Here is a 22,604-nt window from a genome sequence, read left to right as displayed (position 1 = left end):
GCCCACCCCACCACCCCTCTTCTTTTACTGGTGGCCGGTGGATACGAGGTCCCGCTCGCTGTGCTGCACTCTTTTGAGCTGTGAATGGCAGGCTGGATTGCAACATCTATTCGGGAATAGTGCGCAGAGGGCAATAGTATGCTTAGACGCAGTGGGCTGGTTGGTCGGTGGGTAGGGCAGGCAAGGGACGGGATGAGGGAATCATGGAGGGTGGTAGAGAGTAGTCAACCTGAATCATGGGTTGGGCAGCTTGTGTGTTGCAATCCTTGCTTTCTCGAGTGGCAACCTATGCCGGTCTCCGTGATCTATTGACATGTTGTGTGAGGCTCCTTGCATGATCCAGATGAGGCGGCACTGAGCGGCTACAGGGTGTAAGAGGAGGTGGGAGGGGGGGGGCGGGGATGGGTGGTGACGGAATTGGGTGCTGACACAGGCACATAGGCTGCTGAATTTCCGGGATGATGAGACTTTCTTTTCAGCCTTGGCCGTTAGTGGTCATGAAACCTCGTTCGAAGCGTGAGAGGGCGTTGCAGTCCAGGAGAGAAGGCATCATGGATCCTGTGCGGGTTCTCTTAGTGGACACAGCTGTAGACAACATGCTACCTAACCCACGTACTATATAGTAGTAGTAGTAGTAGTTGTAGTAGTAGTATCTGTCAGGATGCAAGAATTCTATAGATAGGACAAGGATGGGAGAGGTTGGTTGGTGCCCTTCGTCCAGCTTTGAAGCAGCCGTGGCTTGCGTGGGAAAAACACAACCCGCTGATAAACCTCAGGGTAAGAGCATAGAAGAGGGGTACACAGGTGAGCTCGGGACCGATACCCTACCATTGCATCCAGGGTACTGTGCAGCACCATGACCGTGCAGGTTGCAAAGTACACGACAAGTATTCAGATAATCAAGGACAAGTCAAAATTTGCATCAGCCCCAGGATCCCATAAACGAATAAGGATAGCACCTCAGTGTAGGACGGCGAGACGCCACCGAGCTCTCCTGCATAATATTGTCTGTCATTCCGGCCCTTCTGATGACGATGTTGTGGAGGAGGGAAAAGGGAGGGTGATCGATGAGAGACGTCCCAGTGACTTGGACCTCGTGTTTGGTTGCAGCGGCTGTGTATGCAAAGAGTGCAGGACGGGACGAGAAACATTGAAATGCTGCATTAGTTTAAAGGCTCTGGGGAAAGGGTACTTCAGAGCTAGCTCTCAAAGCAAGACCTCCCCACACCCCTGTCATGGCCCTTGCCTTGGGCTGGGGCTTTTGTTTTAGCGCAGAACAGAGCAACAACCCCCCCCCCCCCCACACCTCGGTGCCCCTCCTGCCCTCTCAGCCTGCTGAAGGTCTATTTCTCCACTCCTCAGTGCGGAATGGACAGCGGGGGGACCCGCCGCCCAAAATTCCCAGTATCCGGGCGAGCGACTTTTGTTACTCTCCTCCCTCCCCCCACACACCCCTGGCAGCTGAAGAAAATCGGTCGCAAACTGTACAGTGGTGTAGCAGTTCTCCAACAACTCCTCCTCCCATTCTGGCCGAGGCTACGACGCCGCACCACCACTACAACCCACAAACGACAACCCGAGGAGACAAGCAAAGATCTGGCGCAGATCACCCATCACCTCACAGATCATGGATTGAGAGACGGGCCAGAGAGAAAGAGAAGGGATCAATTGGAACCACGTGCGATATTGGAAAATGTCTTGGGCAAGCGAGGACCTGGACTAGCTCGTATTGCACCTGCCGCGAGCGACATCGCCCTCGACGTCGACATCGGCCCTCCGACTCCTTCTGAACTTGGGAACAAAGGTGCCGACCAATAGACTCTGATCTTCTTGGCACTTATGATGCCCTGAGCTTGCTGCCATATGCAACCCTGCCCAACTACAGTTCGACGGGTTACTGCAGGAGAGACCCTCCCCTCCCCTCCTATATCGACATCATCGTACGCCTCACACCACCAACCTCCTCCTCGTCGACCACGTCTCGTCCCAATCCTGTACTGCCAAGATCAGCAGAAGTAACAGCGGCATCCTGCACGGCTGCGCCTGTGTACCTGCCGTGTGCCCCACCCTGCGCAGCCTGTGCCTGCTTTCCTGTGGCTAGTCGCAAATCACCAACTCTCAGCACAGCTGCGACTGCGACTACGACTGTGAGGCGACTGCGACGACCGTTACGAGACCGCCGACCGCGATCACGGCTCCAAGGCAACCCCAGACACATCGAAACGGACGGTTCTCCTGTCTGGCTCCTTGTTCGTCTGCACCCCTACCGTGTCGACCGACCCCCCCGCCACCCCCCCCCCAACCCTCCAGTGCGCGAACACGGTGAGCGGTGACACAGGAACGCCTCTTTTTACCAACCGGTGAGCCCATTGGAGAGCCAGCCCTAGTCGCGATAGTGGCTCGCGGAGAATACGAGTGCCTGCGCTGTCCTTGTGCATCTGGCCCGCCTGGCGCTTCAGCTTTTCCACGCCGTGATAGGCAAGAGGCCCTCAGGTTCTTTCGAGAAGCCCCGGAAACGGCCCACTCCCCATATTGCGGATGCGCACAGAGGGAGTCGCGCTCTACATGTTCACATTCCACAGCAGGAGAACAAGGTTCCCTCGCAAGGGCAGAACAAAACTGGGACCCCCACCTCCTCCTGGGGTTGCGACATATCGCCGTCAACGTGCCGACGATCCCTCTGTACGTACCATATAATACTGGGTACATCTACAATACCTGCAAGTGAAAGCAGAAGACAAGGAGACAAAAGGAGGGAGCGAGAAGAGAGAAAGAGCGGGAGAGAAAAAAGAGGCTACTGCAAGGTCAGGTCCTGCGATAGCGCCCGCTCTCTCTGCGGCCGCAGCTGATCCCTGGCGTGGTACAACTACTAAGGCATTACTGCAGGAGTCGAGCACATCCTGCCCTATCCTAGAAGACGACCTGATACAACTTGGACAAGTAGACTGTGTCTGGTTTCGCAAAAGGGGGAGGTCGGTGGACTTGCATTGCCGTGCCGTCATTACGAGCACCCACCTCGGCCCATTCATACCCATCCACGTCTGCACACACGCGCACGCACATACGCACATACGCACACACACCAACACACACACACATACACATACACATACACACACACACACACACACATATATATATATATATACATATATATATATATATATATATATGTTGGCTGGTACACAATGCCAGACGAGGTCGATTCCAACGGGGGTGAGGTCTCAGATGCTATGTCTGAGAACGAGCCTGAGTACGACGATAACGACAACGACGCCTCAGTTCAGGACGACGACAAGATGCCCGACCATACTATCAAAAGAGAGCGTGGTGCTGACGGCGAGGGCAAGAAGAAGTATGACCCCAAGGACCCTATGCGCCCAAGGAGGAAGAAGGCCCGTAGGGCATGCTTCGCCTGCCAGAGGGCACACTTGACTTGCGGTATGCCATGACATTTGATCTTTTCTATGATACAGATTTAGCCCTGAGATTACCCCTCGTTCCAGACGCTTTATGGCTCGAAGAGGAAAACATGTCTTCAAGAGCCCCCCCCCCCCCCTTTCACACGTCCCGATATTGTACGAGACTAATACGCTCTGCAGGCGATGAGCGGCCATGTCAGAGGTGCATCAAGCGAGGTCTCGCAGAGCATTGCCAAGATGGAGTCCGCAAGAAGGCTAAATATCTTCACGATGCGCCGCCGGAAGCCTTGGGGCCCGTCTTGGGTCCCAACTACAACGCCAACACCAACACTTCACAGAATCGGTCGTCCAATAACAACAGCAACAATAACGGCGGCGGCAGCGTGCAACAGCAACGCCACCCGTCCAGTACAGGCTCTGAAGCGTCTTCCAATGTCGGCACCTTCTTCTCACCAACAAATGCCTCGAGTACATACCCGCTCTTTTCACCTCAGAGCGCCTTGGGTTCCATATCCGAGGGGATGACGTTTCCCGGCCAGCAGTCACCTGCCTCGCCCACCTTCCAGAATGCCCCTCCGATGAGTGGCCTCACCGTCCCTCAGGTGTCAGGAGAATTACCAGGCATGAGCCCTGCGTTCTTCGATCCTGGTAATCCTGCCTTGTACAACTTCAACCTCGAGGGACTGAACTTTGGCAGTCAGTACGGTGCCATGGAGTTCGGCATGCTGAACCACATGTCATCTGGCGCAGCCGACACGCCACCACGAGATGCCTCGTTCTCTCAACAAGGTGCTGGCGAGGCCAACTTCGCGGCCGGAGCATTCGGTAATGGTATGGGTCAGTTTGACGGCGGTTTGATTGGCGACATCCTCTCCATCGATCAATCCGGCAATCCCTTATACACCCAAGGCAACCTCCAACACGGTCTCCCTCATGCTTACGCCATCGCGACAGGCCCAAACAACCAGCAAAGTCCCAGTACCGATCACGAGAGCCCCGCAAACCAGAACATCGGATTCGACGGCTCACAGACGGCAACGCCCTTTGACAACTCCGAACCTCGAGTCCTCGGGCCTCCGAATCGTCCGAGACAGAAACCAAGTATTCCCAAAACATTTCCGCAGTCTCTTCTCGGCAAACGCCATCGGGATGCTTCTGGTATCTACGAGAACGTCAAGGAGCCTTTCCAATATGTACAGGGCTACCACCGTCTCATCGCCTTCCTGCAGAGACGGTTTCGCACGAGCGGCGACAAACTGATGCGCGTCGCCCGCGCCTTGGGGAGCGTGCGCCCGGCCCTGCTGTCGTGTACGCGCACATTGAGCCGGCCGGACCTGGTCTTCATGGAGAAGTGCTTCCAGCGTACAATGTTCGAGTACGAGGACTTCATGGACCACGGGTCCAGCCCCACTCTTGTCTGTCGGCGGACCGGCGAGATTGCTGCCGTGAATAAAGAATTCACAGCGCTGACCGGATGGCCGAAAGAGGTCCTCCTTGGGGAGGCGCCCAATAGGAATGACAATACCGGCGGTAGCACAACAGCCTCAGGTGCCGCCACCGAGGTCCTGACGACACCAAAACTCAACAGCCTCAACAGCCAGACCGAGAAGGGCACCAGCTCGGACACGGAGCGAAACCCGTTGTTCATTGCGGAGCTCATGGATGATGACGACGTGGTCCAATTCTACGAAGACTTTGCCCATCTCGCCTTCAGCGACAGCAGGAGTAGTGTCACAAGAAAGTGTCGTCTGCTCAAGTATCGAACACGCGAGACTTCAGCCGCTGCTGACGGGACAAGCACTTCGAGCGTCCACGAGTCGCTCCCCAAGGACCCACGCACCATGTTCCTGAGCAACAGGGTCGCCAGAATCGACGGCGAGCATGGCATCTCCAGAATTGCCAAGGGCGGCAAGCTGGAGTGTACCTACTGCTGGGTTGTGCGCCGGGACACCTTTGACATGCCGATGATGATCGTTATCAATGTGAGTTTCTCTTTTCTTTACCCCCTCTCTTCCCACGCCACCACCAAACCACCAACACGAACACCAAAACAACCATATTACCCCAGACAAGACAAAGCGACGATATTAACATGCAGATAGTTTCTACCTTGCTATTATCCTGATCAACAACCTCACGGTCTGGCGGTATGAGAGGTGAAAACAGTGCCGGTGCACGCGTTCTCGGTTTATATTCTTAAACAAACGGGGATCTGGCTGGGTTACAGATTGGCACAGGGCGGCGGGGCAGGGCATCGAGAGATCATTTTGGGCCTGTTTTTTTTGGACCAGGCGGCCCGGAGTAAGGGAGACGGGTATTGGATGCGAGGAGATTTCTTGGGTTCACGAGTCCATGCCGAGAACGGTTTTTGATTGTTCATATAGTATACATGGTTCTATACCCGTTTTGTTTTGTTTCTTTTTTTTCTTTCTTTTCTTCTCTTTTGCCTTGACATTCCCTATTAGTTTCTAGGCAACTAAGACAAATTGGAAAGAAGCACTGGCTTGCACCAATGGGTTGTGGAGAGAACCGCTTCTCACATGCGTGAAGGTTGCATTCCAGCTTTGAGGATATATGACGCAACCAAATATTGATAGTACCTTCCAACCTCAACCCTCAACCCTCAACCCTCAACCTTAATCAACATCTCTCATCACAATCATTCCCTTGTATCACAACAGAAAAAAGGGCCCTTGTCCGCCATTTAAATTGGAGCATGGACGCCCTGACTGTCCTCATCACAGGTGCCAGCGGCGGCATCGGCAGAGCCACCGCCCTCCGACTCGCCCAACCCCTCGTCCCGCCCTATAAAGTAAAGACACTCATCCTGCACTACAACTCGGACAGCAGTCGCACACGATCCCTCACCGAGCAGATCCACGCCCTGGACCCCACCATCCGCGTCGTCTGGCTCCAGGCCGACCTCGCCTCCACAGAAGCCGCCCACACTCTATACCACCAGGCCGCTGAGGCCGCCGCCGGCACAGACAGCAGCAGCAGCAGCAGCAGCAGTAGTAACAGCTCCAGCCCGATCAACGTGCTCTTCGCCAACGCAGGAACGCACCTGGGGCTCGCGGGGCCCGAGGCAGGCTCGCTGGAGGCGGTGGACGGCGCGGCGTTTGAGCAGACGTGGCGGGTCAACACGCTGGCGACGTACGAGCTGACGCGGCTGGCGGCGCCGGGGATGGCGGCGGGCGGGTTCGGGCGGGTCATCTATACGTCGAGCGTGGCGGCGCTGACGGGGGGCGTCGTGGGCCCGCACTATGCGAGCTCCAAGGCCGCGCTGCACGGGATGATGCACTCCCTGGCCGGGTCTTATGCCGGGCGCGGGGTGACGTTTAATGCGGTGGCGCCGGCGCTGGTGGCGGGGACGGCGATGCTGCCGGGCGGGGAGGAGGAGCTGCGGAAAAAAATCCCTGTGGGCCGGCTTGGGAAGGCCGAGGAGGTGGCTGAGGTGGTTGTGGTTATGATTACGAATGGGTATGTGAGTAATAAGGTTTGGGCTGTGGATGGGGGGATGGTGCCTCGGTGAGGGAGGGGAGGAGGAGGAGGGTTCATTGATGGATATGGAAGAATCTTTTCCCAAGATAAAATTGTTCTATATACTGTATGGGTGTTCTATGTCTGTTTGTGTCGTCTATGAGTCCTGTAAGAGAGGGAGATTGAATGAAAAGAGAGAGAAGATGTAGACAAAGAAGAAAGAAAGAAAGAAAAAAAGACCTGACTTGGCCATCGCTGAACTGCACACAAACGCTCACACATCTTACGAGCCACCATCTACCCATCCACCTCCTCTGCTACCGTCTCTACCTGGTGAGCCAAGAGCCATCGAACTTCCCACCTGCCGTGCCCTGCAGCCTCCAGCCCTCTCTGTCCAGGCTCCGCCTCGCCACCTCACAGTCCGTCTTGATATCCTCGATCAGCGCCTCGACACCATCATAGCTCTGCTCGTCCCGGATGTAGCCCAGGATTAGCAGGCGCATCTCGACGCCATAAAAGTCGGCGCCAAAGTTGTCCAGGACGTGCACCTCGGCGCTGCGCACTGTGTTGTTGTAGAAGGGGTTGTACCCGATGGACATGACCATGGGGAACACGGCGTACTTCTTCTCCTGCTGCTGCTGCTGCTGCTGCTGTGTGGGAGGGAGAGAAGCAGAAGTCGTAGTCGTCTTGTGGTGGTCTGGGTGGTCCGTGGGCAGCTCCAGCGAGGCCCAGCCGAAGTAGACGCCAGACTTGGCATCCTTGATCCAGGGCGTGGTGTCTACGGGGAGGTTGGCGGTGGGGATGCCTAGCTGTTTTGGTTTGGGTGGCTTGTGTGAGCAAGAGCTGGAAGGAAGAGCGGGTGGGTGTATGTGTGTGAGGTGAAGCAAGTGGGAGAGTAGAGCGAGGATTTGGGCGAGGTGTGGAGGTGAACTTGTGTTTCCCACCCTCTATCCCGCGCGTGCGTGTGTAGGGTTGTATAAGTTGCCGAACCTGCAGACTGCAAGTTGCACCAAGCAATGTAGAGAACCTTGATCCCTCCACCCTGCTTCGTGAAGAGGCATGAGATGCAGGGGAGATCTATCCTTCAGGGGGGGGGGGTTCATCCTGCCTTGCAGATGGCGCTGGCTAGCTGCTCTTCCTCTTCCTCCTCCTCCTCTTCCTTCCCCTCCCACCTTTCTTCCTCTTCCTCATCTCCCCCAAGCGCGATTGTCCTCTCCTTCTGCATCTGTGTTCCTCCAGCTTACATCCCAGCCGCACCGGATCACATCAATCCCATCCTCATGACCCAGCCAGAATGAGCCTCACTCGATCGGCAACTGGCGAGTGCAAGGCATGACGAAGGAGTCGCCACACTTTTTGACCTTCAAGAGCCAATGGGGTACAGTAACCGACCGGGCCCCCTTTCCTTTTTACCTCCTTGCTAGGAAGGACAGCTTCGTCCTACCTACCCATGGGGTGACACAAAGAGGAGAACAGGGAAGCAGGGGTGGAAAGAAGGCACAAAACGAGCCGTTGGGTAGCAATGATGGTAATGAAGATGAAGAGGAGGACGAGGAAGGGGTGGCAGGTACATGAGAGGAAAGTATCCTCAACTTACCTCCTTCGAACCCCGGCCAAACCCCTTGATGACCTTGCCCTCCATCTGCAGCGGGAAAGGCGTCTCCGGACCCGAGTCTGGACCGACGAGGAGAGGTCTTGCGTTCCCCATGATTTCTTGGATTCGTCTGGTCTTCTTGCGCCTCCGCGCTTGCCGAAGGGAACGAGAGGCGGCAGGATTCCGCCTTGGGGAGGGGGAAGGGGAGAGAGAAACAGTATGTGTGTGTATGTGGCTGATCGCAAATTTCTTCTGAGGTGGGACGAAGTTGGTGAAATTCAAGATATTTCGGAGACTCTGCAGATTACTAGTGCAGACCGGTGTAGTTGAGAGCAGACTAGAAAGTAGGGAAGTAGAGGAGCAACGAGAAGAATTCAGAAGAAGGAGAAGGGCGCGCGTTCGTGTGTGGCGGTCAGCTGTGTCTTGGTAGTAGTCACAGCAGAAGTGTTTGGTAGGTCTGGCAAGGGCTGGTCTTTTGGTCAGGCTCCAGCTTCTCTCTCTTGCTTCGCACATGAAGTTGTCCCGAGAACGGAATGCTGCTGTGAGCCGACGGCGGGGTTCTTTTAGTCATTTAAAGCCGATAAGATAAGAATTTTAATTCGCACTTAGATAGTAAACAAGTAAACAAGAGAGAAGGGCGAGGACAAGATGAAACGCAAGGTGAATGTTTTTGGAATTCCATCTTTTCTTGAAATTTGAATGTTTGGAAGTAATTGATGGTGTATTTGTGCAATATAGTTGGGATAATTCATCTTGTAGCATGGGTGGACTTGCATCGGAAGGTCGATCATTGGGAGTTCCCAACGGGCAGGGTTGGGCCAGTGTAGTAAGGATGGATGGTTGGGGCTCTCATCCAGTCCAGTGCGCCGGCGTCACATGGCAGAAGGGATCATTGATGTTCGTGTAAGAGAGAAGAGAGAGAGAGAAGTGCAGACAATATCCATGCCGTCCAGTGGACCGTCTATTACTCCATGCCATGCAGATGGCTGCACGTAACTGATTGTTTGCACTGACCCCTCCAGACAATACCCGACCTCCCAGAACGTTTCATACATCATTATTAATGAACTCGACGACATCCAATTTGGGATGCACAATGCTTTACACCGACATCTTCATGGCAATCGTCTTGTGCGGGTCATAGCCCTTCACCACAAAGTCCTCGACCTTCCACCCGTCAATACTACCGCCTCTCTCGCGCTTAATCTCCAACTCGGGAAAGTCGCGCGGCTCTCTCTCCAGCTGTGTCTTGAGCGCGTCAACATGATCCACGTAGACATGCGCGTCGCCCATGACATGCGTCAGGCTGCCCGGCACGAGATCACACACGTGCGCGATCATGTGCGTCAGCAGCGCGTAGCTGGCAATGTTGAAAGGCACGCCGAGGCCCATGTCGCAAGACCGCTGGTACAGCTGGCAGTGTAGGTGACCCTTGGGTTTCGCCTCCCCGTCCCCGTTGTTCTGCCCCGCCACCGTCGCCGACCGTGGATACGATACGTAGAACTGCGCAAACATGTGACAGGGCGGCAGCGCCATGATCTTCAAGTCCTTGGGGTTCCACGCGCTCATGATGATCCGCCGGTCGTACGGGTTCGTCTTGAGCTTGTGTATGACCTCCGCCAGCTGGTCGACGCCCTGACCCGTGTAGTCCGTCCTCGCGTCGACGTACTCGGCCCCGAAGTGGCGCCACTGGAAACCATACACGGGGCCAAGGTCGCCCACCTCACGGTGCGAGAGGCCCACACCGTCCAGGAACTCGCGCGACCCGTTGCCGTCCCAGATCTTGACGCCCTGCTCGCTGAGAGACAGGGATGACGTTGCGCCCGAGACGAACCAGAGGAGCTCGGCGAGGACTGCCTTGTGGAACACGCGCTTGGTGGTGAGGAGTGGGTAGATGGGTACGCCGTTGCGATTGAGGCTGAATTTGAGCGGCCGTGGCGCGAAGAGAGAGTATGTGCCTGTTCCGGTCCTGCAGGAGACAAGAGGTTGTTTTGTGCGTGAGTGGGTGGTCCAGCCGAATGCACATGGCATTCGTGGTGATTAAGTCAAAGGGGAAGCATACCTGTCTGGCCGGTGCTCACCGTCCTCAAGAATCTCTCGCACGAGGTCAAGGTATTGGTATTCTTCATGTCTCTTAGTTGCAGAGCCATTCTGCTTGATTGGGGCCTCGGCAGCGCCACCAGCTGCGCCCTCAGAGGACGATGCTGTCATTTTGGGGAATCTTCTTTTCTTTTTGTGAATGGTATAAAGGGTACAATAATGTCCTAGGTGCAAAAAGTGGGGGTATGTCTTGCAATTGGTGAAGAATGGCACTGCAATATGAGTTTGGAAGAGTGAAGATGAAAAGATAGACGCGTCAAGACGCGTTGTCTAGAGTACCAGGTAATTAATTACCTGGAGGTCGATCACTATAGGGTTAGGGTTCTCCCTCTGAGCACAACTCCCCCCCCCCCCCATATTTCTTTTCAAATATAAAAAAAAAGAAAGGAAAGGAAACAGAAGGAAGACCCAACACAGTGCCACATCCTTTCGTAGCCACTCTCTTACAATACAGATTACTGCATCACTCATCTTGTCCTTATTTCCAGACTCATACCTCAAAGGGAGGTATCAATATATAATGATCCAAAAGAACATCACACTAGTGGTTTGAAAGTAAACAACATACTTGATGGCTACCTCGCATCTCGGTCGGAAGGTGTACAGAGACAGGTCGTCACATCCATGAGCATCTAGCAAATCCCCTTTTCGTGTGTTCATCGCATGCATTGTATGGTAATGAATATCAGAAATGATACCATCGCACCTATCCCATGGAAAAGAACGGATCTTCCTCACTTCTCTCTTTCCCCTCTCTGTATGACATGACAGCTCACGATCGAACAATAAGCAGGTCATCCATCTCCGTTGGTGTTTCCATGGAATTTGCCTGTCAGAGGCGTCCTCCTCGTAAACTGCTGCGTGTGGTCTTTTGGTGGCCTTTTTTTTTGGGGGGGGGGGGCTTTCTTTTTGTGTACACCTGCATGTGCTGTGCCGTCGACTAGCTGCCCTCCAGCCTTCTTGGCCGCCATTTCCGACACTAAGGGTGGCACAAGCAATGCTCATCCATTGGCATGTAAACGATTCGCAACGTGACTTCAATCGTTCCCGTTTGCCTCAGAAAAAAAAACATACGAGCGAGCGTGGACTGGCCACCAGTCAATGCTCTGACAACTCACTGCTTCCACTCATCTCTGCCCATCTTGAGGATGTCGGAATTCTCCAGTACCCAATACTTGGAAGGGGCCTTGCCCTCCGCCGCCAGGTGGGCAGCGAGAACCGCGGTCCTACCGATATAGACCTGGTCCGAGCCTGGATACCAGTGTGAGCAAACTCCCCGAACAAGACTGGTATGGAAGGCATAGGGGGAGGGTGGGATAGAAGTCACCTAAACTGTCCTGCAGGCCTTGGCTGATCTTGTTCAGGTTCCCCATCAAACCCTCGAAGAAGGCATTCTTAGGCACCTCCCTCTCGCCGAGGATGGCCTTGGGCCGCAGGATGATGGCCTGCTCAAAGCCCAGCTCCTTGATCGCATCCTCGACGCCGACCTTCATGCGCGAGTACGGCACCATGTTGCTGAGGAAGCCCCGGGTGCCGGCGCTCGAGATGTACACGTATGTCTTGACGCCGGCCTCCTTGGCGGCCCTGGCGTTCTCGATGCACAGGTCATGGTCGATCTTCCACTGGTTGTCGATGCCCCCCGCGGCGGCGCGTGTGGTCCCCACGGCGTTGAAGACGACACTGGGAGTTGGATGCAGGGCCGCAAGCGCCGGGTTCCACTTGCTGGTGTCGGTCTCGATGAGGGCATCTAGCTTGGGGGACGAGGCCGTCTTGGGCGCGCGACGCGAGATGGTCTTGACCGAGGTGAAGAAGTCTGTCGCCAGCAGCGTGTCGAGGATCTTGGAACCTACGGCTCCAGTGCAGCCGAAAACAGCTACGGTGCTCATTTTTTTCTTTTGTATTCTCTTCAAAAGTTCAGGGGTAAGGGCAATCAATTCTTGTATCGAGTTTTCTTTTGAGTATCTTTCAAGTCACAAATGATGCAAAATATGGCTGTAGGGAATGTGAAAAGAGATCCATTGCCTTTGAAGATCTCTGAAACGTCATTTATAAATCAAGAGACATCAAAATGGTACGCAAACGAATGCCGCGGCTACGAATCCCGCATCGGCTCCACTGGACTCCGTAGGAGATGGAGAAGGGCATGGCTGACGCGATCATATCTCTTAGCCTTCAGCTCTTTTGATCAGTATTTAGTCAGTACTCATATGACTTGTGAGTAATGCAGGGACCGTTGCTGAATTTTTTTTTCTTCCTATTTTTCTACATGGCTTTTCTCGCTTGCTAGCTAGCTGTATGTGATTCTTGCACGTCAGATTTCGAATCTTCAGAGCAGAGGTTATATTATGAGACATGTCTTAGACTCTGTGTATCGTGTTTGCTGCAAGTCCTGCTTCTTTTCTTCTTTTGTCCTTCTTTACTTGGTCAGCTTACAGGGGGGGTGTTAGTTTGGGGACGTGGGAGCCGCACTGGTGACCCCTCAAGACAGAACCCTGACATACAGCACGAGCTAGCGTCAGCCATATCGTGCCTGGCAAGCTCCCAAGGCAACCCCACTGACGTGTGCTCATATACACTGCGGCGAGCAAAATGGTTCAGCGCGTCGCCTCACAACAAACGAACAGACATGAACCGGTAGATACGTTACCTCCTCTTCCACACCCTTCTAATCAATAGTCCATCATCATGGCAACGCAATACGAAGGTGTGTCAGTTTCCATAAGCATTTCTATCACAACGAGGTAACATTCCAAAATAATGCTGACTCCATAATCTCGTCTCCCACAAGTTGAACATGGCATTCAGTCCACGGCCCCCCGTCGCCGTCGCCAGATAGACATGTCCTCCTTCACCTCACAACTCCACCAGATCAGCGACGATCCCTCCGCCAATACCAATAATGCCACTTCGCAACAGCAACAGCACAACAACCCACATGCCGTGCCCACCCCTATCGACATCGTCGGACTCGTGCGGCTGGTGCAGGACCAGTTCAGTACGTTAGCCCGCGACGCTCCAGACGCAGACAACCTCAGTCTCCTGCGAACCCTGTTCGACGCGCTCGAGTCGGACGTGCTCAACCCGCCCAAGGGCGTCGAGGGCGTCTCCCAGGAGTTCCTCGACATCCTCGAGCGCGTGCCCAAAAAGTCGCTCCGGCCCGACGACGCCTGCCCCATCTGCGCCGAGAAGTTCCTCGACGACCAGTACCCGCTCGTCGTCGAGCTGCAGTGCCACCACTCCCACAAGTTTGACCTGGACTGCGTTGGGCCCTGGCTGCAGATCAAGGGGACGTGCCCCATGTGCCGGACGGACCTGAAGAAATACGATCCCAGGCGCAAGGGCGTCTCGGACCGGATCGAGAAGATGTGGGAAAAGGAAGGGAAACCGGTGCAGGAGGATGACGACGATGAAGACCCGGACATGCTCTACGGCTGAGCGATAACAATGCGCTCAAAGCATGGGGACACTTTTGGCGCAATGGCGTTTAGGGCATATGGACGGCATGATTTAAGGACAAGCTTTCCTCGCTCGTGATTCTGGACAGGTCTTTTAATTTCCGTATACCAACGATGCGTATCAAAATACGAGACAATGCTAAACCCATGCACATGCGGAAAAACCCTCGCCCCTCCCCCAACACCCCTTTTCTCCCTGCTCATCCCATACAAAACATACAAAACAAGGCGCAAACAAAGAATTGCCTACTCAAGCACCTCCAGGCCCCTTACCCTTCTTCTTCTGCTCGCCAGGCCCGCTCGCCTTCGACCTGTCGCTCTTGGTGGTCTGGTGCATCTCGCCGCCACCATCCTGGCCCAGCGGCACCGATTCGTCATGGCTCGCTCCGCTCGACTCCAGCGGGTTCCCGTCCTTGCCTCCTTCCTTACCGGCCGACTCCTTCTCCTTCTCGGGCCGCGTCTCGGAGGAATCAAACGCCGTGTCCGTGTGTGCCGCCGCGTCATCGTCCAGGTTGCTCTGCGTACCCTCATTCGAGCGGGGCTTGACGCTCTCACGGTCTTGGTCATCCTTGTAGGGGAGCCGGAGGGCGCACGAGGTTTGATACGCCCGGATGTTGGAGGCTCTGGAGGTTGGGACGGGGAGGAGGAAACGGCGGGCAGTGTACCGGGTGCGCGAGGTCGGTACCTGGCGGAGGACGGTACGAATTGACCCGAGGGAGGACATCTTTTCTCTTGAGATTTTGGCTTGGTTCTTGGGAGCTGGTTAGGTTGAGCTATGCTGATTGAGTGGGTGACGAAATAGACTTTGAAATTCTTTTGGTAAAAGGAGAGAAAAGGGAGCTCTGAAAGTGAATCTGCATGGGCTACCGAGGTGATGTAGCTCACCCCTTCGTTGGGCCACTGACGTCATGGTGGCTATTGACTGAGGCGACCTCCCACAGTCGAGACCCCTTCTTGTCACTTGAAGCAATTAATTGCTTGCACTTGGGCACTTGCCACTTGGGAATCTGTTGGACTAAGTATGTTATGAGAAGAATGGATAGTTCTGCAAGTCGACTTCAAAATATAGACTGAGAATCACAAAATGTACTTGAATGCCCAGGTGTAGTTGGCTGTAATTACAGCCGCCCTCGAGAACAACAGGGTTAGGGCTGGCTGGGCCATATAGTGAGAGTACTTCGGTATCCATGACATGATTTGATCATTTTCTGTTCTGAGTTGCTATCAGGTGTTTCAACAAACAGCTTGTCTACTTAGTATGTTCTCGATCCAGGATGGGCACTCGGTCATGGGTTGCTAGTTTTTCAATTGAACTTGCTTCAAAAGTGTGATGCAACACTGTTAATTCGTACTTGATTGTACAACTCAACTCACTTGTGGCAAGTATTCCAACATTGGAACCTTTCTTGTGTAACCTAGAAAGGGAATTTTCAATCACAAAGTAAGTACTCAAGTACTTAATCACAAAACTTGTTGAGCAAATGTCATTATACACGTGCTAGGAAGAGCACTATCATTCGCTCCTCATTTTCAGCAATATAACTCTCAGTGTTTGCAAATCAAATAAGCAATCTACATCCATTGCACACCTATCACACATTACTCTGAATACGTGAGAACCCCTCTCCTTTGATTGTTGAATGTGAAGCTCTACCTTGTTGCAAGGGAATGTAGACTTTCATTTTGAGCTAGAGGGCGCATACTTGCCAGCCAGTCTTCAAGTTCAAAAAGCTCGGCTTGGCTTATTATCATCGAGCAACTTGAAGAATTATAACACAGAACTGTGTCGAGTCCAGTCCCAACAGCAGGTTCCATACTATCATGTTTCTCTTGACAGTAGACCCCTACTCAAGGAGTGATGTTATGGTTTGCACTTGTATACAATCTCCACTATATCAAGGGTCTGCCGAGTGATACTTACTTACTTAACTTTTACTTTGATTCGCCTTAAATCAAGCAGGCTCATGCTGGCTGCGACTTAAGCAGCTAGTACTGAACATCCAAGGTTTTGACGAGATACAAATACATTCAAGACCAGCCAAGGAGATGATGAGAACTGCAAATTCTTGGGAAGCAGTTTCTGAAGGAGATCAGTATGAGATTCATCGATACCTTCTGAGCTCCGTAAAAGCAAAAAAAGATGAACTCCTACATATGTAGGCTGCACAGATAGACTGATCTCGGTCTCGTATGCAACTCTAGCGAGTCTATCAAGGACATCCAGAAGGCTTCATATTCCACGTTGCGAGGCAGAGGAGACCGCCGCACCAAGAATCCCGGGAAATTAACCCCCCTTTAGTCAATACACAAGAACAATCAAGAACAGTCTCAGTTCCTGTACTTGGACCATGCCTTTAGGTGTGCGAGGGCCAGTGAGTCACTGGCCCAGGGCCGTGCACGGCCCCTCCAGCCAGCCAACAGCCAGACCTGTTGATAGCCTCAGATAGCTGGCCTCGTGGCGTTTCTCTTCCTTTTCTCTTTTCTCTTCAGCGCTCAGCAATGCAATCTTTTTGCCCTCACACATTAGGTGCCCCGAGCGTCCGCTGAAGGAGTGCAAGGCGAAAGCCTTTGCTTTGTCACCGCCATGGCCGTAAGAGCCGTGAATTTACCCCTGGAAAACTTTAAGTCCACTGCCCAGGATGGTGATTCCGTCTCTCGAGGAGTCTGCCGGAGGAGAATCTCCTCCATTCCATCCTACAATTGCTGATCTGCGATCCAAACTCTAAATGGGATCCTCCGGTAGATCCGTGGATGGAGAACGCCGGAGGGACGGGGAAGAAACATGAAGAACTCTATGCGAGAAGAAAGCGGGGAATGTTAGTATCGTGGCTGTCGTAATCGGGTGCCCTTTTTCAGAATCCATGGTGAAGTCGATATGTCATATTATGGACCTTTCTTTCTCTCTCTCTCTCTCTCTCTCTCTCTCTCTCTCTCTCTCTCTCTCTCTCTCTCTCTCTCTCTCTCTCTCTCTCTCTCTCTTTGCGTTTGGAGGAGCGGCGGTCAAGGAAATGTGGCCAACATGCCAGGCATGGAAGCAAATGGGAAAGGCCGCGAGGGTCTGCTGCAAACTCAAATTACTGCCTGCGTGTCAGCAGCATAAGCTGCATATGCGTAGTTTCTGTCTAAATGCAGCACGTACAGTTTGATGCCACGTATCCGGACGCCTTAGCCAAAGGCAAACATCTGAAAAGATGGCAAGAACGAAAAATGAAAGGCATCCTTGACTTGCTTCCATTGCTGGAAAGGTTTAGAAAAGGAAGAAAGAGAAAAATGAGAACAAAATATTTGTAGTACACAGCTTCTTCATCCAAAACCTTGAACCTCCGGCCAACCACTCACTACAGCCCAATGTGCTCTCGTTTTGGCAACACAGTGAACACTCGCTCCTTGTACAAACGAGGCCCATCGGTCCCAAAGTAACGAGGACTCTGTGAAAATTGTCAGTCATACACTCCTGCAACAACAGAGACGGGTTTACATACCTCGAAACTCCACGAATCGTTTGCTCGAATCCATGCCCCCAAGGACCATGCGTATTCCCGAACCTCTCTATTGACCTCCTCACTCACCTCCGGAAAGTATGGCAAGTTGTTCAGATCTGTCTGGAAACGTTTCTCCAGATCGCGATGCATAGCGCCGATCCAATCAAACGCTTGCTGCAACTCGAACCTGTATTGGGTCATGAGGACGGTAACCAAATTGTGTCCATCATCGCCGCGGCTCTGTCTGTGGATCAAGAGTCAGTCTTCTCTGCACCAAGGACAGCTCATGTTACGGAAAGAAAGACAATAAAGAGACGCACTCGACATTGTACGAAAACATGTCGTTTGCTATGACGATCAGTTCTACCGTATAGTCTTCCAGGCGCCTAATGACAGGATTCTCGACCACGTGGTCGGGAATGTTGAATCGTGCCTGGCAGACAACGATGGAGGGCAGGGCGCCGATGGTATGACGGCGAATCTCGAAGTAGCTCTCCACGTCTCGGACCTGGTGGTGGGTCCGGTCAAAGGACTGCTCTATCACTGCGTCTGTGTAGCACCGCATCTTCTCTAAGAAGCGCTTCTGGGCAAGCGGTGTGAAGTAGTTTCTAGCGCTGAACCAGAACCTAGACAAGCCTCAATCAGACGAGATTATTACAACCATGGCAATGGGTCAATCGAATACGTACTGCCGGGTGATCTCTCCGCCGATCCATTCACCTTCAGGTCGGGGGGCAACGGGGTTTTGAAGAGCATCAATGAGTGCGTCGGCCTGTTTTCGCGTATCGATTTCATCGGACACATCGGAGTATTCGTCAAAAGCGAAGAACACCTGCATCAAGTCGCAAGCAACCCGGAGCCCCTCTTTAGATTGAGAACGACGTAGTGTTAGTTCACTTTCATATCAAGTCGAGGTGGAACAAAAATACAACATCCATACCTTTGTCAATAGTAGGGTAGGCCATTGCGGCCAGGAGGCTGAAGTCGCCCTCATAGAAGGCCTTCTGTGCTTTCGGGCTGAAGGCTTTGAAGCCCTCAAACCAAGCCCAGGACTCCCTCCTGCACTCCTCGTAAAACGGGCTGACCTTTCTGGTCCATGGCCAATCTACCAGGAGGTCCGATATGCGAACAGCCATGCCCGGAGTGATTTGTGGCATCATGCCATCCCTAGGAGGTGTCGTGCTGCCCATGTTGTGTCCACACTATCGAAATGTCTTTCTCGAAAGCACGATGTTGGTGAATATTGGGGTTCTGCATGTACAGGAAGGATATACGTCGGATAGTTGATGGGCCTTGTTGCTGTTGACCTTGTCGAAATGTGGGTAGTAGGATCTTAGGCTTGCAAGGGACTTTGCTTGTGAAACCTTCTTCCTTTTATCGATTTCAAGAAATATGACAGAAGCTGCCAGAGTGGACAACAGATCAAGATCCCAGCTGGCATATGCTTGGCAATGCAATGTCCATGGCCCTTCTGGTTCTCTAAACGGTATTCTCTTGTAGAAGCAGATCAATCCAAGGCAGCAACAGATATAATCTGCCCAGTGATCCTTCGTGCAAGGACTAACTAAGCCTTGCTACCTCAAGGGCCCGATGCTATATTCATCACACGATTGCCCTACATTGTAGATGCATATAGATCACTCACCTCGCGATCAGCACAAGTCAGCTGAGGATTATGAGTCCGCAACTGCTACTACTATGAGTGAACGGATCTGCTCAATATGTCTACCTTGTCTGGAATACTACGACGCCCACACTCCGTTCCCTGTCGATCGCCGAGCAGTTATTGTAAAGGGAAGGGGGGGAGGGGTCTCACGAGCCACTCTCGTAGTTAGTCAATAACAAACATGTCTTTTTCACTCAGCATCGCCTCGTCACCAGATAGGTACCTTGTCAAAATCTCTCGTGTCAATCTGGAACCCACCATAATATCACCCAATGGAGAAGGCGTGAAATAGAGTTCCATATGACATACTTGGCTGGCCCCATTGTAATGGCCGTTGCCAGATGCGTTGATAGGGGCCCCAGGACCTGGTTTCGTGTTGCATGTGAGCTCCTCCCCGTGTTGGGTACATGTGCCCGGTGCATTTTGGATCGTGTCGACGATTTTGGTGGGTCGCTTGAGGACCCTGAAAACAAAAGAGAGAACAAAGAGAACCTTGGGAAGAAAATTGAATTTACTGGGATCACACTTGATGCCACATGCAAATACCTCCTATATCATAGCAGCACAGTACATTCAAATAGAGTTCACGGGACGTCCACAAATACCGCAAGTTCGGCATGGAACATTTGCTGCGTTATCAGAAATCACTTTTTGTACTGACTACCACCCCCCAGGTCTCCTTATTCAAATACCCCTCCCTCTAGGTGAGCTAAAGAGACACGCAAATCATGAGGAGTTTCAAGAAAAACTTTGATGACAGAATGACCAGAACGCCTCGAGAGGATTAGCCTTCCAAGTGTTGATTCAACGTGGATACTGTAGAGCGCACCGCTCCATAGTGCCGGGACTGGCCCAATCCGTCCCCTGTCCCCAGAGACCGTTGACCGTTGTAGCTTCACCCGAGAGCTTGTGATGGAGAGTTCGGGACCAGTGTACTTATGGTACATGGCATCTTGCCACATAGGGCAAATGGATAGCAGCATGCCCCACTGGAAGGATGGCAATCCAGAGCAAAGCCATCAGACTGTGGGTTGCAAGACGGGAGAAGGATCCAAATCCTAGGTCTCTGGTCCGCAGGAATACGTAGGCTCCCGTTCTGTATGAAAGCCCTGTAATGCCGGTCTGGGATGACCTCTGCAAATGGCTCGGCGTGATGTCCATGTCGACTCTGTTTAACGAGCTGCGGGGATGTAACTCTCTGATAGTAAAATCTTTACAGTTCCTCTAGAATACGATAAACTCGGGCCCGCACGGCGAATCTAGTGCATGTGCGAGAGGACATGATTCAATGATGGAACTCTGCGCCATAATTAATATATCATGGTCCGGGCATATATGCGCTACTTAAAATTAATCCACCGGCGTCTAACCTGCGAATCATGTCTCCGATTATTTACTGACTACAGTATAGTAGAGCTGTCGTTCCAGAGCATGGGGTCCGCATTAACGCGCCAACGGTCTGCCGAAAGGACAACAAATGTTTCATTATGATATTCTTGAACTCACCCTCCACAAAAAGGTTCTCGTTACTTTTCTTCTTCTTTTCCTCTTCTTGGGAGAAGCATACTCTGGTCCTTTACTCTAACCCTTGCACATGGCATGAGAAGATCAACAGTCGATGTGAAGAAGGGGTCTTGCCGGTATAGAAGGTGCCTGCAAGGTCTCACAGTACATATGCCTGCATAATCAGGCCATTCACGCGTAGCGGGTGGTGTTGAATCAATGAATGATGCCTTGCTACCTATCAATTATTACCCCAGTAACGCCATTACAGCCATGTTGATCCTTCCAAGGTTTCGAGGACCACCGTTCAGCGACTTGGCGGTGGCTCGGCCCTTCATGAGAGAAAAGAAATTTCGCGTTTGATTGTCGTTCAATATGGATATAACTCCGGTATGCTCAGCGACTAGTCATATTCTACTACGTAGCGATTGACGCGGTAAGGAGGTGTGGTGTCAAAACTGTTCTCCGGGACTCTCTGTACAATCTCGGGAAGATCCCCACGTAGTGCACTACGCCTTTGACCGTATTTGTGTTCTTCAACCTTTACTGTGGATCCGCGTGGACGTCTTCGGGGTACAACATTACTTACGAGTAAGCATCCTATCACTCAGCACTGACGAGTCAGGCCTAGTTCTCCTGTGTTAGGTGTGTATCGATTCTGGAAATTTAATTAACTTTTGGCTACGCCTCGAGTTTTCAAGGGCACTCTCCGGGGCGGGGGGTGATAATTCGGGCTTTCCGAATGGATTTGAATCGTCTGCAGATATGACATGTGCTTTGTCGCGTAATATGTCCCGTTTGAGCTGTGTTGCGTGTGTGATATCAAGTTCTCCGAGGAGGATCGGCACCGTTTTAATATTATGCCTCCGGCTGGCGTCGATCACACGCCTTTGCCATGACTATCAGGTCTGCTTTCCATCTGCTCTCCGCTCCTGAGATAGTTATCAAGTGTCCATCACCACTGGCGCTTTCGTGCGACAAGCGTCGGATTTATGACTTCCGCTGTACCGGAGAGAGGAGCTATCATCGCCTGGAGGCTGGACTCGATCTTGATTCCTCTCAGAGCCGAGTGACGCTGTGTAACTAGGCTATGGCCGTTCTGTTTGCCCACAAGACCGTTCTTGATCGATCTAATCAAGTGATGGTTAGAAGGAAGGTCATTGTTGAAATTGGCGTGAAGACTGTTACCATATTTTTAAGTGCTGTATGGGCGTAATGAAAGTTAAGTGGCAAGCAGCGTATTAGCTGGGACAATTCTTCCATGCAGACAGTGTTACATAGCGGCGGAGGAAAGAAAACAAGGTGATGTGAAAGAAGCCCTGGCTTACTATATTATCCTAGCTTAGAGGGCACCACGCAATGATCAGGAGGGAGGGTGTTGGACATAAAAAAAACAAGATTCTGCGAAGTTGGCAAGTGTCAATGTGTAAGGTGAAAGAGTAGCCATTAGTCAATATCAACCATTGATATTACACGACCAATCTAAACGTCTTTTTTGGAGTTATACAACAATACATAACCTGTCAGGGCCAAAGGTCCCGGGTTACATAAGCTAAGTCGGGCTATATCTACAACTCAGCATACCCCCACGCCGCCTAGACTTCCCTTGTGTCCTCCTCAATTTTCACCTACGATATACTCTCCAAGTTGATTATTGACTCTTCATATGGTTGATAAGGTGAGGAGTATATTCATTTAATATATTGATGAAAAGCTAGTACTGCTTAACTGACTATTGTGATCATTATTATAGCATAAGAGATGAGTTTTGTGCCAAGCATTGCCCTTATTCTACACCTCACATCACAGTCAGAAACAGCAAGACTTCATAGTGTGTAGCACGTACTTGAATTAAACTTGAAAATGAGGAGTTTAAAGCTGTGAAGCCTGAAAATCCACCAA

General features: G+C 52.3%; 8 protein-coding genes across 8 annotated transcripts; 3 read left to right on the top strand and 5 right to left on the bottom strand.

Moving 5' to 3' along the window:
- Positions 1-3,233: 3,233 nt before the first annotated feature.
- On the top strand, positions 3,234-5,410 carry M406DRAFT_227281 (uncharacterized protein; the record flags this gene model as incomplete). Its single annotated transcript, XM_040915766.1, has 3 exons — positions 3,234-3,441; positions 3,603-3,765; positions 3,805-5,410. Coding segments are annotated over 3 exons (1,977 nt in total), but the record flags the coding sequence as incomplete, so codon positions are not given.
- Positions 5,411-6,138: 728 nt separating this feature from the next.
- Positions 6,139-6,954, top strand: M406DRAFT_342302 (NAD(P)-binding protein; the record flags this gene model as incomplete). Its single annotated transcript, XM_040921758.1, has 1 exon — positions 6,139-6,954. One exon carries the CDS (start codon positions 6,139-6,141, stop codon positions 6,952-6,954), a length of 816 nt encoding a protein of 271 aa, XP_040772507.1.
- Positions 6,955-6,988: 34 nt separating this feature from the next.
- On the bottom strand, positions 6,989-8,921 carry M406DRAFT_357766 (riboflavin kinase). Its single transcript, XM_040923766.1, has 2 exons — positions 8,500-8,921; positions 6,989-7,711 (listed from the first exon to the last, which is right to left on the bottom strand). The coding sequence occupies exons 1-2, from the start codon at positions 8,608-8,610 to the stop codon at positions 7,229-7,231; spliced, it is 594 nt and encodes a 197-aa protein (XP_040772506.1). The 5' UTR covers positions 8,611-8,921; the 3' UTR covers positions 6,989-7,228.
- A 676-nt stretch (positions 8,922-9,597) lies between these two features.
- M406DRAFT_64741 (uncharacterized protein) lies at positions 9,598-10,707 on the bottom strand (the record flags this gene model as incomplete). The annotated part of the gene is made up of 2 exons (XM_040924892.1): positions 9,598-10,465; positions 10,559-10,707. 2 exons carry the CDS (start codon positions 10,705-10,707, stop codon positions 9,598-9,600), a joined length of 1,017 nt encoding a protein of 338 aa, XP_040772505.1.
- A 1,003-nt stretch (positions 10,708-11,710) lies between these two features.
- On the bottom strand, positions 11,711-12,482 carry M406DRAFT_265633 (NAD(P)-binding protein; the record flags this gene model as incomplete). Its single annotated transcript, XM_040917751.1, has 2 exons — positions 11,711-11,847; positions 11,924-12,482. The coding sequence occupies 2 exons, from the start codon at positions 12,480-12,482 to the stop codon at positions 11,711-11,713; spliced, it is 696 nt and encodes a 231-aa protein (XP_040772504.1).
- An 898-nt stretch (positions 12,483-13,380) lies between these two features.
- M406DRAFT_29349 (uncharacterized protein) lies at positions 13,381-14,010 on the top strand (the record flags this gene model as incomplete). Its single annotated transcript, XM_040919086.1, has 1 exon — positions 13,381-14,010. A coding segment is annotated over one exon (630 nt), but the record flags the coding sequence as incomplete, so codon positions are not given.
- A 312-nt stretch (positions 14,011-14,322) lies between these two features.
- Positions 14,323-14,661, bottom strand: M406DRAFT_244186 (uncharacterized protein; the record flags this gene model as incomplete). Its single annotated transcript, XM_040916253.1, has 1 exon — positions 14,323-14,661. A coding segment is annotated over one exon (339 nt), but the record flags the coding sequence as incomplete, so codon positions are not given.
- A 2,728-nt stretch (positions 14,662-17,389) lies between these two features.
- M406DRAFT_265407 (terpenoid synthase) lies at positions 17,390-18,690 on the bottom strand (the record flags this gene model as incomplete). The annotated part of the gene is made up of 5 exons (XM_040917732.1): positions 17,390-17,479; positions 17,534-17,777; positions 17,854-18,159; positions 18,223-18,397; positions 18,474-18,690. 5 exons carry the CDS (start codon positions 18,688-18,690, stop codon positions 17,390-17,392), a joined length of 1,032 nt encoding a protein of 343 aa, XP_040772501.1.
- Positions 18,691-22,604: the final 3,914 nt, after the last annotated feature.

The sequence above is a fragment of the Cryphonectria parasitica genome (genome assembly GCF_011745365.1).
Source record: "Cryphonectria parasitica EP155 unplaced genomic scaffold M406scaffold_8, whole genome shotgun sequence".
Taxonomy (NCBI): domain Eukaryota; kingdom Fungi; phylum Ascomycota; class Sordariomycetes; order Diaporthales; family Cryphonectriaceae; genus Cryphonectria; species Cryphonectria parasitica.
The sequence above is the reverse complement of the archived record's forward strand: the minus strand, read 5'-3'. Positions and strand labels throughout refer to the sequence as shown.